This window comes from Salminus brasiliensis, chromosome 4, assembly GCF_030463535.1.
Source record: "Salminus brasiliensis chromosome 4, fSalBra1.hap2, whole genome shotgun sequence".
In the NCBI taxonomy this organism is placed as follows: domain Eukaryota; kingdom Metazoa; phylum Chordata; class Actinopteri; order Characiformes; family Bryconidae; genus Salminus; species Salminus brasiliensis.
Genome location: NC_132881.1, coordinates 40,383,415 through 40,400,864, shown reverse-complemented (window position 1 = coordinate 40,400,864; position 17,450 = coordinate 40,383,415). Strand labels below are relative to the sequence as shown.

At 40.3% G+C, this 17,450-nt stretch overlaps 1 protein-coding gene across 1 annotated transcript; it reads left to right on the top strand.

The window, feature by feature from the left end:
* The first annotated feature begins 3,284 nt into the window (after positions 1-3,284).
* LOC140554933 (probable E3 ubiquitin-protein ligase HERC4) lies at positions 3,285-16,901 on the top strand. Its single transcript, XM_072678463.1, has 23 exons — positions 3,285-3,554; positions 5,876-6,026; positions 6,460-6,542; positions 6,812-7,039; positions 7,934-8,025; positions 8,143-8,270; positions 9,543-9,694; positions 10,054-10,109; positions 10,311-10,411; positions 10,516-10,575; positions 10,666-10,768; positions 11,262-11,442; positions 11,759-11,910; positions 12,282-12,413; positions 12,509-12,607; positions 12,823-12,996; positions 13,184-13,324; positions 13,415-13,581; positions 13,975-14,041; positions 14,141-14,211; positions 14,713-14,896; positions 14,998-15,100; positions 16,243-16,901. Exons 1-23 carry the CDS (start codon positions 3,326-3,328, stop codon positions 16,452-16,454), a joined length of 3,066 nt encoding a protein of 1,021 aa, XP_072534564.1. The 5' UTR covers positions 3,285-3,325; the 3' UTR covers positions 16,455-16,901.
* The last annotated feature ends 549 nt before the right edge of the window (positions 16,902-17,450 follow it).

Here is a 17,450-nt window from a genome sequence, read left to right as displayed (position 1 = left end):
TGCTGGAATCCGGACGCACCCCCGTTCACAAAAACACTGGCGTCCAACTGCATGTCGAGCAGCGTGATCACACGGGCCAAATGTGCAGAGTACTGTAGGGTTACTCAACGTTTATTGCCTGATGCCTTTCATAACGCCATGACTTGTTGCATGCATGTTACAAAACTTTAATTAAAGATTATTCTTCATGAAATATACTTTCTAAACAAAATATAAATAAAAGTAATATAAATGTATATAATATAAATGTATTGTGCTAAATCTCGCACAAACATCTTAACCAGTGCTTAAACCCAACATCTAGTCTCTAGGGAGGAACCCCTGTCTCTCCATGCGCTGGGGTCCTTTACTGGTACCGGGAACTGGAAGTAGGGCCGTATGTGATAATGCTGAAGTGCTAGCTGCTTATTCACTACCCCTAAATAATTTGGCCTCTTATTCGCCGGCTGAAGTCGCCTCCTTACTCTGAGCTGATTTGGAATGGCAGTAAATTAAAAAGGGAGTTTACTGTTTACCTCCACATATTTGCTGTGTATTCTATGTTATCTCATGCTTTATAGATTAATAACATATACATAGTGATACCAGTACATACAAACATGTCATGCAAATGTAATGAAAATAGTTTAATTACTTAACCTCTTTTAGCAAACAGTTTGAAATAGTGAGCTCTGAGTATGAGTAAAACCTGCGTTAATAGGGATTTTAAATACCTTACTCATGTTGGGTTAGGGTGAGGTCACAACAGATACTCATCCTAGAACTAGTCCAACACAACCAGACTGTGCAATAGCTTCTTCCCCCAAGCCATCAGACTTCTCAACCCCAGAGACTGAACTGATGTTTTTTTCTGTTCCATGCACACACTCTCTCTCTCTCTCTCTCTCTCTCTCTCTCTCTCTCTCTCTCTCTCTCTCTCTCTCACACACACACACACACACACACACACACACACACACACACACACACACACATACCAGCCATTTACCCCAGACAATATGGGAAGCATTTTGCACTAATAACTTTACTACCTCACTGGACTCAATATTTATTACACACTGCATAATTCACACACTACCCCCAATTATTTATTATTCTCTGTCTGTACTGTGTTGTGTTGTCTGTCTGCACTTGTATTGTGTTGCACTTGTGTTCTGTATGCACTGTGTCTATGTTGCACCAGGGTCCTGGAGGAACGTTGTTTCGTTTCACTGTGTACTCTGTATGTAAATGACAATAAAACCCACTTGACTTGACTTTACTTGACTAGTATCTTACTGTACAGAGCACTTGGGTTTCCCCTATACTAGTAAGGTAGGCTATTCTACTTTACATTGACCAGGTGTTTACCTTGACCAGGTGTTTACCTTGCGTTACCTCAATGACTTCTGAAGGGAATAAGTCCACAAATCAGTGTTTAGCTGTTTTCCCTCTCACTGGAAATGCCTGACACCTGGCTTGTTCTGGTAGTATTTCCCAAGTCCTGTGCTCACAGGCCTACCTAGATTCCACCTTCCTGTAGATTTAACCTCTAACACCACATTATCAACGACTACTAAAGGCAATAATTACATAAATCACAGCACAACAAATACTCATCCTAGAACTAGTATCTCACTGTACAGAGCACTTGGGTTTCCCCTGTACTAGTAAGGTAGGCTGGGTTCGAGTATATTCTTGACTAGATTCTCTTAAGGAAAACAACTACACACAAAACCTGATTTAATTTGGCCCAAGCTCATGTCATATTTCTTAGATAACCGGCAACAACTGGCATATTGAGCAATTCAGTACACAGGTAACAATTAGTAAAGTGAAATTTAGCAGGGATTTAAAGACCTCATTCATGACCCAATGTGGACAAGTTCTTCAAAGTCTTTCCAGATCCCCCTAGATCCTCCGCTACTGTTGCTGTATGCTATACTGCAACAGGCCAATATGTTACCGGTTAATGATAAGGTATGAAAGCAGGTTGAGAACCATGTTTTCTCTACAGTAGGAGACTAGAAGTTCATTTAGGATGTGCACTAATGCCCACTAGAGTCTGACCAGACATTATTAAGATATTACATTTACATTTAAGGCATTTAGCAGACGCTCTTATCCAGAGCAACTTACAAAAGTGCTTTGCTATTTACCCAAGAAAAACCTCAGCTAGTTAGAATAGACTAAAAGTTCAAAGACACCTCTAAGCTTTAGACATTACTAATACAAGTCAATAAGGTGACCATAGTACTCTATTCGCTATTCGTCCAAGTACTCTCTGAAGAGGTGGGTCTTCAGTCTGCGTTTGAAGACAGCGAGCGACTTGGCCATTCGGACACCCAGGGGCAGCTCGTTCCACCACTTTGGTGCCAGGACAGAAAAAAGCCTGGACGCTTGTCTTCCGTGGATTTTGAGGGATGGCGGGTCGAGCCAAACCGTACTTGAAGCTGGAAGGGCTCTTGGTGCGGATCGGCTTTTGACCATTGCCATCAAGTATGGAGGGGCTGGTCCAGTCTTGGCTTTGTAGGCCAGGGTCAGGGTTTTGAATCTGATGAGGGCAGCAGCTACAGGAAGCCAGTGAAGAGAGAATGCAGCAGTGGAGTGACATGGCTGAATTTAGGAACGTTGAAGACGACCCGTGCCGCTGCATTCTGGATGAGTTGCAGGGGCCTGATGGTGCGCAGAGGAAGACCAGCCAGAAGAGAGGTGCAGTAGTCAAGTCTGGAAGTGACGAGAGACTGAACAAGCACCTGGGTGACGTCTCTAGAGAGGAAGGGTCGAATTCTCCGGATGTTGTACAGGAGAAATCTGCAGGAACGAGTTACATTGATATCTCAAATCCCTGTTGAATAGTGAAAGTCTTAAGTCAACCTGGGGCAGACTAAAACCAGGCTTGGAGGCTAGAGCTCTGTATTTGTGCTGGCCAGACATGAACGAGGTCTTCAGAGTCGTGGATGCAAACATGGCCTGAGATTTGTTCTTCATAACTTATAAACATTTGCAAACTTAAAAGAAGTTAAATCAATTTAAACATCATAATTCTAACAAATGTCACATTTGATCACATTTAATGACGTGCTATGTTTCCAACAGTGATATTTAGGTGATCTTTAAGACTTCTTCGTTATTACTCTATAAACCCTGCGCACCACCTTCCCTTCAGTTTACCATCACTCACTGAACCAGTAGCTCTGAATCAGGAGTCTGCATAACAGGCTGCGTTTCAGTGCCTGACTTCAGGGCTGTCAGCAGGAGGCGGTAGGGTTGGCGGAGTGAGCTGGACCTCTTCACCGTCAGCGGAGCTCCTCTCTCACTCTCAGTCTCTGGAGCGACTCTCAGGATGTTCTGCTGGGGAGATGCGTCCAAAGGGCAGCTCCTCTTACCCGCAGCCGAGGGGCTTTTCCTCACTGAACCGACCCCTGTCGGCGTGATTAATGAGCCGCTTGTCAGTGTTTCGTGTGGGGAGCAACACACTCTGTTTCTGACTGAAAATGGTCGAGTTTTCTCCTGCGGAAGAAACTCCAAGGGCCAGCTCGGGAGAGCGAAGAGCAAAGACACGAAGCTGCCAGGTAGCGTTTTCCCACGACATGACCTGAACTCTTGGTTGTTTTGGGCTGTTTACTTGATATCATACATGCCCAGAATTGGCGAACAGAGAAAGTAAGTGGGTGTCATTGTGGAAGTGGGAATTGTCCATCACCATGTTCCCAGCTTTCTCCTCAGTGCTGAATGGTGTGTTTGAATGTTCTCAGTCGTTTATTTAACTTCCAGATAAAAGCTGCTGTTTCAGTTTCGTTTCTGAAGCGCTTCTGCTGAAACTTTGGGTGTGCTCCATTCGAGGAAAAGGATGCGCTGTCACAGCTCTGTGTCTCCACATGACTGTTATCAAACACTTCTCCTATCAGCTTGTCCAGACGTTTGTAGATATTTCCTCCATGGTTTCTTCTCCAGTTCAGGGCGTCAGTCAGGCTTTGCTGCAGGACCAGTCTCTGCTCTTGCAGGGAAACGAAACTCTCCAAGAAGAGTAGAGGCTGATTCTGCAGCAAGGTAGTTGAACATTGCTGTGAGGGTTTACTTTTACATTTGTGACATTTAGCAGAGATTTATCCAGAGTGACCCACAGAAGTTCTTAATGGTTTGTTAAGAAAGCTAGTGTTGCACCGATACCAGTACTGTATCTGTATCGGTGCTGAGACTGGCACTTATACACAGTATGGGTATCAGCAATAGAGAGCACAGATACCATGAAGCTCACTGATGCCCCATATATTTTATTATATATTGTTTTACATAGAACATTTTTGTTTGCATATTTTGTTAGGAAACCAATCATTTACATAACCAGTAAAAGCCAGTCATAAATAGTTATTACCATTTTACCAGACATTTAATGGGACTTTAAACATTTTTTCTTTCCATGTGACGTTTTCTTTGTTCTGAAACCAAAAGTTGAGTTTCAGCAGCTTGTTTAAAAGCCACGCACTGAAGTTTAGTTCCTTTTACACAGAGACGTGTACCTGAATGCGAAATTGCTGCATAAGCACTTTTTGTTTACTGCTCTGAAATGTGAATTTTAAACACCAATTAAAAAGCTGTTGGTCGAGCTTAGCAAGATTATGCCTTCCTATATGTACGTGTTTCTGCATTTTGTGGCCATGTTTCTCTGAAATGGTTAAAATGTGCAGTTACTCAACCAGTGAATGCCATTCTTAATCTCATTATGTCTTATTTGGGGTAAGATATTTAAAATGTACAACCTATAAAAAGTGGAACGCTGTAAACATCAGGATTTAAAGCCAGCTATCAAGTATTTAATCAGAGTTGGTATTGGTATCAGTACTCGGTATCGGCAGATACCTAAAAATCTGGTATCAGTATCGGAAAGAAAGAAGTGGTATCAGTGCATCCCTAAAGAAAACTGTCCATAGCTAGTGTGAACAGGATAGTGTGTGAATAGAAAAGTGCATCCAATGGTTCTTTGGGTGATGCCATGGAGGAACCACTTTTGGTTCCATGAAGAATTTGGTTCCATGTCTATAATGAGGATGTGTGAGTGGGAAGAACCTTCAAATTGGTAAAGAACCTTTATATCAAGTGAAGATTTTGTAGACCGTTAAAAGATTCTTTGCACTCATTCATCTCTATAAACATGGGTCTTCAAAGAACCAAAAATGGTAAATCACAAGCTTTCAAGATTAGTGCTTAGTTTGATGATGAAGATGAGGTGGATCTTCAGTCAGCGTTTGAAGATACCAAGTGACTCGGCTGTTTGGACATCCAAGGGCATTTCATTCCACCAACTTGGCACCAGGTTAGAAAAGAGTCTAGATGGTTGTCTTAGACATGCCTTGAGGGACAGTGGGTCAAGCCGAGTCATACTCCAGCTACAGACCAGAGTGTGACCACTGCCATCAGATAGACAGACGCTCTGTTTTGGATGTGTAGTCCAGCGTCTGGTGAGCAGCTGCAGGACGTCAGAGAAGAGAAAGCAGCAGAGGAGTGACATGACTAAAACTAGGGGGATTAAGGACGAGTCATGCGACTGCAGTCAGTTGCAAAAACACGATGGCACATATTGGAAGACCAGCTATGAGAGAGCTGCTGTAGTCAAGCCTTGAGATGACATGGGACTGAACAAACACCTGCCAAAACCAATGATGCTTGGCGGGTTGGGGTCCTTGAAGTGGCTCTGTTTTACAGAACGTTCAAGAATGTAACCTTAGGCTCATGTGCAGTTGCCCTAGAGCCTGCCATTCATTGTCAGTGCTTTTCTATTGAGGTTATACAACCTGTGTGCATGTATTATATCATATTATATTATATACACTTTAAGATGGAAACATTTATTGTGTCTGTGTCTCTCTCTCTCTCTTTTTCTCTCTCTCTGTAGTTATTGAATGTCTCGGGGGAGTAGCCGCTGTGGCCTGTGGTCAGGAGCACAGTTTGGCTTTGTGTGATTCAGGGCAGGTGTTCTCCTGGGGAGGAGGTGGAGAAGGCCAGCTTGGCATCAACAGCCCAGTGTCAAAATCCCCCAAACCAGTGTAAGGCATTAGAGAACAGAGAACATAAAATCCTTGTTACTCTCTCTGTCTCTCTCTCTCTCTCTCTCTCTCTCTCTCTGTTTATTCCCATTCATTATCCTCCTCTAAAGTGTATTAAATTAAGTTTTTCATTTAATTAATCAGTAAAAATCAACTCATCATTAAAATAAAAAATATTAAATACATTAAAATTAAAAATTGTATTAAAAATGTATTTTTTATACACTAAAGTCTAAGAGATCCCCAGACCTTCCCAATACAGCTATTTAACAAATCCCTCCAGCAGGGCCTGGGTCTGCCCTGGGTTTTCCTGCAAATGCTAGAATTGTAATAATGGGATTCTTATGAAATGCCCAGACCTCCTCATCTCCTCGCTGTTGCTCAAACATCCTGATTTTCACTATATATTTTCTATTGCATCTGTTTTTTCCAGACTGATTCAAATACCATCACCCCTACCAATACCAGTGGTACAGGTTGCTTGTGGAAATATACATTCTCTGGCTTTAACAAAAGGTGAGTGTGTGTGTGGGACAGCCAACAGATGATCAGGTACCTTCTTTGGTGGGAGGAAAACATTAAAGGGCCCATATTGTAAAATGTAAAAGCAAAAGTTTAATGTACTTTAAAAACACTGGTAAACTGGTCATGTCACAGCTATGAACACGTTTACTTGTGACCTTCCATTTTTCCTACATTCATAAAAATAAATGTTAAGAATAAACAATACTGATGAGGGAAAAAAAGATGGTGTAACTCATTGGTTCAGGAACTGTTTCTTTTAGGTGGTGAGGTGTATTCCTGGGGCCAGAATAACTATGGTCAGCTGGGGCTGGGGAAAACCGTGTCCTTGCAGCCTGTCCCTGCTCTGGTCCGGGCTCTCACCGGAGTACCAGTCATTCAGATCTCTGCTGGTGGAGCGCACACTCTGGCCCTCTCTTATTCAGAGCAAGTCTTCTGCTGTGGAGCAAACAGTGCAGGACAGCTGGGTCTCAAAAGGACTGATGACAAAGGTGCTGTAATCATTTCAGAATGACATTTCAACTGATTTTAAGAACAGAGCAGATATTCACCTTTTTGATTATAACATCACATACAAGATCTGGTTCCTTAGTCTGTCAGCAGCTGTGGTAAAGTGTGTTTGCACACCCATTTGCCCATTTGTCACTTTTTTAAGATCAGGAGGAACATGATACCTTGTTAGTTCCCTGTCCCTGGTCACATAAAGCACCATTTCGTTCAGCAAAATAGAAACATGAAGAGATATTTGTCACGACTGTCTCAACATCATGACAAGGGGGACACACAGTGCGTAAGTGTGTGAATTTGGGCAAATTAGATTTAATGAGAAATAAAAATAAAAGATCAGGCAAAGAAAATAGGAAAATATAGCAAAAATACCTAAAAGAAAACAGGCCCAAAGTCTGCCTTAGACACAAAAGCAAAAGAATAAAAGAGAAGACTGCCACAAGCACACCACATAAGTGTAAATGCTCCTGATTAGGCCTTCAGCCCCACCCACTACAGCCTTACTGGACATTACACAGGCTTGTCACACAATACTTTTTATAACTAACCCAGATCTGCGTACAGAATACCACAGAATTAGACCTTGCAGACCTAAACCTTGCATGTTTTTTATATACCGAAAACATTCTGTTACAAACTCACCAGTAGGACCCCCACCCAGCAAATGCCCTTCTGACACACCTCAGCTCCCGACCTTCCAAAATTCAGTGTATGCCACTTTTCACAACCCTCTCTGATTATGTGTTTCACTTGGAAAATGACAGTTTGACCTGCTAATGGCATTGTTACAGTCTGTGTGCTATTAGCCTTCATCCATTTAGCCACATTTACAGGTTTTTCTTCTTTAAGGTCTTTTAACATGACGTTTTATGTGACAGGTCGCTTTGGAATATGTGCCGTTCCTGCTTTGAGGAGGCTGCCAATCACTTACATCAGCTGTGGAGCTGCACACACTGCCGTCCTCACTAAGGTACTGAAAGACACGAGGGAAAATAAACACGGATTCGCAACACAGATTCGCAACACCTCATTTACTGTTGCATCCTGCAGCACCCACCCCACCCTGAAAGTGTGTCCCTGTTTTTAGAATGGAGAGGTCTATACTTTTGGAGATGGTACATATGGTCAGCTTGGACACAATTCCAGTAACAAGGAGCTCCTGCCCAGGAAAGTTGTGGACCTTGACGGAGCAGCTAAACAAGTAACCTGTGGCAGGTAATGGCATTTCACACAGATATGATCTGAATGAGTTACTCACAGTTATTAAACTGTGAACTTTATTTTGCTTGTTAAATTGGATTTAAGTGACCGAAGAAAGAAGTCAAATTTGGTGGCTAAGAAAAGGATTAGATAGTCACAGTCTAATAATAATCATCATGCTTATATGACACTTTAAATTTTAAGTGCTTTCACAAGAATATAAAAAAAGAAAACAAAGAAAAGATGATACACAAGGACGTTCATGTTCATAGGTTTGAATTTTGGGCTAGGGGTGCAACAAATGGGTATTTATTTATTTATTTATTTGCACAATATCAATCCTACCGATATGAACAAATGCGAGACTGTAAACACTTAATTTAAAGATACTGTAATACTGTGCTTTTGTTTACACTACACTGTAAATAATAGTCTATTCTACTTCAAAGCTTTAAGCAAGATTACTTTTTCTATTTTTGAACAAACTAATATTTTATATTTATAAAATTTAAGGACAAAGATGACTTAAAAAATATTAACTTCCTATTAAGATCCTAAACTTGAAGTCTATGTTCTACTTCGCTTTAATTAAGAGTTTACTTAAAGGTGAAATTGTTGTGTAATATCCCTCACTTTACTGAAATAAAGAAGTAATATATAAACGTTTCTCTGATCTGATGAGAATCGACTTGTTTACATGTCTCAACTCATTCAGCCTACCACAGTTTAGCGCCGCCCTTTCACATTGCAGTTTTTTTTAGCTATTTTGTTTGATCTGATGAGAATCAACCTATTCACATATCTCCACCCACTCAGTCTACCAGCGGCTAGCCCCACCCCATTCACATTGCAATGCAAAGTACCTGCACCCCCCTCCATTTCACAGCAGCAAATCAAACCAATTAGATATACAGTGCCCAATAATACAGTGCACTTTCATGCATATCAAAAATTATAATGAGGTTCAATAGACTTTTCAGTGCTATCACAAGTATTAGGCTAAATCTGGTAAACACCATAATGAACTTCCCATGAACCCCTGTCCTTGGCCCATTCCTAGTGTTTTTCTTTTTTTATATTATTCAGAAGACAAAGAGGTATTGTCTTTATTCCTTTCACACACACTGTACCATGGAAACTCCATCAGGAGAAGAACTGTAGCTGCAGATATGTAGATGTAGAAAGGTAGAGTAGACTGTGATCTGTGTAAATTGTATGCGTACATGTCACTATCACTGAATGTACAATGCCAGAGTAATTCATTGTTATCAACTCATACCTCAACAGCTACCACACCCTGGTTCTGATGCCATCTGGTATCCTCATTGCATTCGGGCGTGGGGTCACAGGTCAGCTGGGGAACGGTAGCACAGAGGATAGCCTGAGGCCTGTAAGGCTGAAAGAACCCTGGAGGAATTCAGTGGGAAAGATACCCACAGGTACAGGAACCTGTATTTTTTACATATTTTTTTAACAAAATATGTTATAATTTGTGGAAACAAATGGTTCTGTATAATATCCAAAAGCATCTATATACACCTGTATACTTTATATTCATATATATAAACAAACATAAATATATACAGCAAATTGTCCTTCATGCAGAAGACCCTGATTCTATGCACCAGGCAAAGAGTAAATACCAGGCTAAAAACAATGTACGCAGTCATGTAGTTGTCATGGTTCTGTATAGAACCGGTGCATTAACTGTAGATCCACCTTGTAAGGGGGCAGGCATGTAATCATACTTTCTAAAATATGGAAATGTTTTTTAATAAATATCTTTTTGTTAAAATAGAAATGAGGATCTCTTCTGGCTGGAATTCCAATGTCCTTTTCTTTCCTCCTCCCAAGGTAAATATACTGCATGCTTTAATTAGCAAACAGTAGTTTGATAAAATATTGTTTATTTAATTGTTGTCCAGAATTATTTAAAAGTTTTTGGGGAAGCTAAAGCTGACCTAAAACAGGAATGTTAAAAGCTAATATTTAATTTAACGAAAGTCAACGTCTGGGTTTAAAATTACGTAGTCATGATTTTTCCTTTTTGTTGAGGTTTCTGTTCTTGGAGAGCCGATTGGAAAACTACATGATGCCCAAGTGCAGAGATGGGTTTCAATGGTAGAGAGGGACAGAAACACAGAGGAAGCTAAACGGTATCTAATGAATCTTGATTATAGACTTTTCAGTGGTGTTCCCAGTGGATGCAGTGTACCACATATAGTTGAATCCTGCCATTTTACCTTTTTTTCTACCACAGGGAGATTTGCTTGACTTTTTCGACAAGTTCAAATCTCGTTGCTTGTTTCTTGAAAGACAGGTAAATCTGTCCAGATACATGAATTCTAAAGCTCCTTTAAGTCTTTCTGTCTCCTCTGTTTTGACTGACTGAATATTTTTCCATCCGTAGTGGAGCTGCTGGTAGGAGTACTTCAGGCTCCATGACAGTAGATTTAGATGCTGCCAGCGAGAACTTCGACAAGCTGGTGAAGATTCCTTGGATCAAGAAAGCAGTTGAGTCAAAAAACTTGTAGTTGTAGTTTTTAATTATGTTTAATTAAAATAAGTAAAATTTTGCATAATGGGACATTTCATGCATTTCACAATCTTACTAGAAGTAAACAGCAAAAAATCAAATATGCAGGCTTTTCTCATAATCATGTAGTCAGCTGGTTAAGATGTGATTGACATCTAAAGTTTATTGCTTTAGATACAGTAGATCATAATATTGACCTTGTTGCTCTAGTTAACAAAACTTTTGCAGGTATCAAACATGTCAGTTGACTACATTTGGGGTAATCCCAAATATGCTTTTAAGAAGCTGTAGCATATGAGTAGCATATTTCACTGCTGTCCAATAAAAGCCATGTATCTCCGTCTTTGCCTTCTCCTGTAAAGTCGCCATTTTGGAGATACACGTTTTTCATTGGACAGCGTCAATTTGCTTCTATGTCAACCATTGTACCGAAATATTTTCAATTTCAAATAGTGTTATTGTTCTCTCAGATAAACCTCACTCCTCTCGTGGGTAACCTTTGGTTTGCTGCCCCAGTGATGAGGTGTCCAGAGATCTTCCTAGTTCTGCCCACATGCTCGATTCTTCATGAAGACCAGAACGTCATCGAGCTTGTGCTGCCGTTAGCAGTGGCCATAACAAGGCTCAATGACACTGCCATGAAAACCTTAAGTAAGATTGATGGATATTACTTAAGATGCATACTATTAACTGCCATAGCTCGTACATATGCACAGAGAAAGCTCATCGTATAGAGACGAAACACTTAGTGGCCCCTTTATTGCTCTCATACTGTAAAAGCAGGATGTTGTTACATAGCTTGACTTTATGTCCAGAGATCTTTGAGGAATGAAAGGACAAAAGAGGATCCAAGGCACTAAACCTGTCCTCCCCAGAGATAGATGTCAGATTATTGTGCTAGTTTGAATTGATAGTTATTGAAGTTAAGGAATTAATGTCTGATGGTTATTTTCTCTGTGCCTTGTAGAAGACCACTGGTCCTCCATGGAAGCTCCTATGATGACCAAACACATTTGCATGTGGAAACGTGCACTTTCCTTCCTCTTGAAGGCTAACGTGTGGCTAACATATATCCCTGGAGTAAGAGCTGTGCTGGAAGTCCTCAAGTATCTTTACAGGGTCAGTGCTTCAAGTTGTTTTTTGGATCCTTTAGGATCTACACAATTATTAGATCAGTTGGTATTAGCACAGTGGATAACCCCACTGAACCCACCCTACTAGGCCCATATCTTAGCCTAGCCTAGCCTAGCATAACACAAGTTTTAAGACTGTAACAAGAACAAGTTATTTTTTGTGATTAATCCCATGTCTTGTTGGTGTCCCTGCTTGGTCATCTCGGCACAATGTGTAGTAGAGCTAGTTGAAGAGATTGCACCTGTTCAGCCTTGCTTCTTTCTTCCAAACAAAATGACTTTGATTAAAGCTCAGTATATTGGATGGAGACCACAGTAGCAGATCAATAATTGTTGATTCACATACTTATTTCAAAGGGCAACAAAAGGGCAGAGAAATCGAGGAAAGTTCCCATCAGTGAGTTCTACATAGAAGAGATTGGTGCATTACAACTGTTACTCCAGCAGGACGTTACACTGTGGCGGCAGATTAAATGGGGGCAGGTGAAGGTAAAGCACCACCAGAATGTAAAAGTGAAGTGAACTAGTTCATTTGAATGCAGCACCTTCTTATGAATACTTTTGTTTTCCCTTATGTTTGAGAGGAAGTGGACGCTACACCTCCTGTTTTCTGCCGTTACCCATTTCTCCTGGATCTGCAGAGCAAGATCATGGTTTTGAACTATGATGCTGCTATAACAAAGGTAATCCTGTTACTGTTATACTTGTTATCGTAGCCATCTAAATAGTTTTTATGAGGAGATCTTAGAAAATAAGCATAGTTACACCAAATATGCAGTTTCTTCAAAGCAGTCTAGCCTATCCTGCCTACTGAAGCCTGTGCCAATGGTGGTTCTGGCTACAGGTCTGACATGATAAGATATCTTTTTGTAATATCAGAATTAAATATGCATTACAGATGACCCACCATGTCATTCACAACGAGGTGAAGATGGGGCTGCAACAGAAACTATACACTTCAGGGGCCCCCGTACCCATCATGATGCTTAAACTGAGACGCACAGCTTTGCTGGAGGACACATTCAGACAGATTTCTAACACTGACCATGACAACTTCGAAAAAGAGCTAGTGGTGAGCATTTTGTCCTAATTAATTAATATTTCAAAATTACTTCACTATTTTTACTAATGAATTTACATAGCAACTCATAAAAAACAAATCATTTAGTACCAAAGTTAGCTTTTGTTGACAATGAATTGTTCATGGTGTTGATGTTTGCTAACACTTATACTCATTGTGATGTCCGTGGTCCCTGTAGGTGCATTTTGTTGAAGATTCCAAACAAACAGCCGTCAACCGAAGAGATTTCTTCCTCCATGTCTTTAATGAGCTCATAGCTCCAGATTCAGAAATGTTCATGTACAACGACAGCCAAACAATGATTTGGTTCCCATCCAAGGTACAAAGTTCATTACTTGACTCCACTTCCTCAGTAATGCCTGTTGTTCAGTAGATGCATGACTGACTCACTCTGAATCCCTTCTTTCAGCCGAAGGTAGAATCTAAGCAGTACTTTCTGTTTGGGATCCTCTGTGGCCTGGCTCTGAACAACAGCAACATAGTGCACATGCCCTTCCCTCTGGCCATGTTTAAGAAACTGGTAAACGTGAAGCCCACCCTGGATGACCTGATCGAGTTCAGACCTGTAATTGGAGAGTATGTAATTGGAAACTCTAACTTTACTGAGAAATGATCTAGGGTTGTCACTATTGCTCACATCAGCAAATGCAATAAACAAACATAGCTAAACACTAAAACATATTATAAACTATGTACTTCTATTATAAATAATTAGATATACTATTATTTTATAGATCAAAGTATAAATAATATAAAATGACTTGGAATTAGCTAATTGTTTTAAATTCAGTAATCATGACAGCCCTAAAATCATCATTTGTTGAGTATGTTATGTGCAATTGTTGTTGTATTTGAGCTTTTCTTGTGTGTTTGGATTGGTTGATGGTAACCCTGTAGATGTGCATAACCCTACTGTTGTCTGAGGGGCAGTAACTGGACTGCTTTTGTTTCTCTGATTGTGTTCCTCAGGTCTTTGCGATATCTACTGGATGACTATACTGATGAGGATGTTGAGAATATGGAGCTGTCTTTCTGTGTATGAGATATTTCAGTTACATTAAGTAGAACATCTGTCTACCCATTTGCTTTTTTGGCTTTTCTAAGCAATGAATAAATCTTTTCCCGTAAACTGCAGGTGCACTGGGATGGGATTGATGTGGAGCTGGATCCCCAGGAAAGAGGGAAACTGGTGACAAGTGCAAACAAGTAAATTGGACTAGTGCAAATTTACAATACGTGTATTTCTTTCCACAAAGTCAACTTTAATAATACTAAATGCCTGCAGTATTAATAATATACACTCAGGATTACTCTTTCTTAGGGTAAAGGTGGATGTGTGTAGTGCTCTGTCAGTCTCAGTGATGTGTCTATGGTCCATCTGATGCTGATGCCCAATTTGAATTAGCCATGCTCTAGCTCTTATTTAATACTCAGTTTTTGGTCACAGAGTCGCTCTTTGTGCATATTTTTGCACATTTTTCAGAGATTCTTAGCTCAGAAACTGACCATCGATAGTAGGGTTGGGTGGGTGGGGATTAATTGTGCAGCAAAGGATGTGCTATAGCCTGTATTTGTATATCTACTGAATGTATATAGTGGATCATCGAAACTGGCAAGCGAGTAGAAGTTCAGGAGTAGGAGTATGAAAATAAGGTGTTGAGTGTTTGTTGGCTACAGATTCTTTCATATCTATGCTTATTTTAATAGAAAGAAGTTTGTTGAAGCTTATGTGGATTACACCATGAACAAGTCCATGGAGCGAGTGTTTGAGGAGTTCAGAAGGGGCTTCTACAAAGTGTGTGACCGAGACGTGGTGGAGTTCTTCCAGCCCGAAGAGCTGAGAGGAGTGATGGTGGGCACAGAAGAACATGACTGGGACATATTTCGACAGGTCCGAAATACTTCATTTTCTTCCAGTTTGATCAATGCAATACAATATAATGGGACCATGTTATGGTAGCACACTGAACGTCCACATGTTGTTACATTTAGAACACGGTTTATGAAGGACAGTACCACTTGAAACACCCTACCATTGTCACTTTCTGGGAGGTGTTTGAGGAGCTGACAGATGGACAGAAGAAAGCCTTTCTCCGTGAGTCCAGCAGTTTGTTAATGTCGAAAACCGAGAGGAATTTTAGGGCCTTCACAACACTATACAATTAGTAGTCGCCATTGTACTGTTGATCTTGACTGGTAAAGAAGGGGCCATGTGTGATGCTCACTCAGTTTAAGACCTCATTTATGCATCGTGAGAATCAGGACTGTATCTGAATTAGACACATTTAAAACAGGTACAAATCAGATTGGTCAAACCACGTCAGGAGGTGGTTTAACACGCATTTGAGCCACGTTATAGCAGTATAAACCCATCCATCTTGGAGAGGCAGCTGCATTAATACTGCTATAACATGTCAGCATGGACTGCAAAGCTGTTGCCTTTTCCCAAGTGTGAAGAAACACACAGCAGCATAGTAAATTGTGAATTCTGAGACAGCAGCCATCTTTAGCACAGCACAGAAAGAGACTGAGCGAATAAACAACTGGTTGCCGTCTTATGGGTGGATTTGCATATTCTGTCTGACACAACAATCTGATTTTAAAAAGCTCATCAGGATATCAGTCACGTAAAGTTACCAGGTGTAAACAGAGTCTAAGAGTCTTCTTTTTGCTACTATACGCAGTTCACACAAGTTATTTCACTGCAGCGCTTGAAAATAATAGGAGCTAAATCGTTAGGGAGGTCAGTCAGACTGGAATATGAGATATTAAACACATTGAAAATGGTAATTTAAAAAATAATCTACCAAAGCAACTAGTTTGTCTATATTATCTATAGATCACAAAAATCAGACTGGATTGGTAATGCCTGTACTCACAATTGAGGTATTTAGTCTGAATAAGGAGACAAAAAACTGGATCAGGACATCCCTAGATACTGTAAACCCCAACTCACATTTGCACTGACTCTGATTTCAGCTGGCTGATTTATTGTCCACACAAGTTAGAAAGTTTCATTATTATTGTTAATTAGGGAATTTAAGAAATACTTAATAATAATTAATGAAAAAACATAATATTTTTGAGTGTTCTCTCCTGTCCCCTACACACCTAAATCAGGTAAACTGAATGCACGGCTTTTTAACAGTGTACCCAGCGAGTAGCCTGACCTTTTCCATTCATTATGCAGTGCTATTTCAAGCCCACTCAGGTCTCCTCTTCTGTTCCTATTCCCAGTGTTTCTGACGGGCTGTGATCGCGTACCCATCCTTGGCATGGAGCAGGTCAGAATGATCGTCTCTGTCCTGCTCAACTCCACCCAGAACCACCTGCCGGAGTCACTCACCTGTCACTGCATGCTCATGCTTCCTCAGTATGAGAGCAAGCAGCGGCTGCAGGACAAGCTTGTTGAAGCCCTAAACCACAACAGAGGCTTTTGGAGAGAGTAGACAGGTTGCTGCAATGTGCTTACGCGTGTTGTTTTATTGTTATAAAACATCTCGTTTCTGATGCTTCAGGGTGATTGTGATTATTCTAGAAATCTGCTTTGCTTGTTGTAACTTCAAATAGCTTTTCTTCATTGATCAAAGATATGTAATGAGTATTTAGAAACTGTGTTGGTCCGTACACACCTGCAGACTTGCTTATATAACATATTAGTTTAATATTAAATACTAAATAAATCCTAATAGTTGCAAACTAATGGACTAATAAGCCTTAAGATGAGCTCTGAATGATACTCTTAAGTAACTACAGGTCATATTTAAATATTAGGATGTGGTTCTCTGTCTTCATGTGTCCTTTTTGGCTTAAGAATCTGTTTATCACACCCTTACATAACAATTGTGTCACTTCACAGTAAATGAAAGTATAAAAACACAGTGAATGAATGAAAACCTGTTCTTCAGCCTGTTTTCTGTGCTACTGATCATACAGAATGAACAGAGTTACTTTCGTTTCCTCACAGCTGTGATGTTTATTGACTCCATATTACAGGAACTGTGAAGTAATACTTCAACACCTTTAGGTTTCATTCCTTAAACTGAAGATATTCATTCATTCATAATATTTACATTATACATTTAGCAGAGTTTCCATTTAACACTAGCAGTTTATTCAGTACATTGTTAGTTTAATGTTCATGATGTTTATTATGTGGTTGGTGTGGCGGAACAGATAGCCCCACTACCTACCAGTGAGCTACCACACCATGTGGAAGACTGGGGTTCGATTCCCGGTCTGTGCTACACCAATAAGAGTCCTTGGGCAAGACTCCTAACACAACATTGGCCCGACTCTGTAATACGAGGAACCTTGTAAGTTGTTCTGGATAAGAGCGTCAGCTAAATGCCATAAATGTAAATGTAGATTATTTCAGCATTTTAAACACAAAAACATCTTGCCAAGTGGAATCCAAACTCTAGCCTACATATCTAATATTTCTC

Excerpts from the sequence above, each read along its gene's own strand:
- LOC140554933 (XM_072678463.1), top strand. The coding sequence starts at position 3,326 with ATGTTCTGCTGGGGAGATGCGTCCAAAGGGCAGCTCCTCTTACCCGCA. Across the intron at positions 10,412-10,515 it reads AACACAGAGGAAGCTAAACG|GGAGATTTGCTTGACTTTTT; the intron begins GTATCTAATGAA and ends TTTCTACCACAG. Across the intron at positions 12,608-12,822 it reads ATGATGCTGCTATAACAAAG|ATGACCCACCATGTCATTCA; the intron begins GTAATCCTGTTA and ends TATGCATTACAG.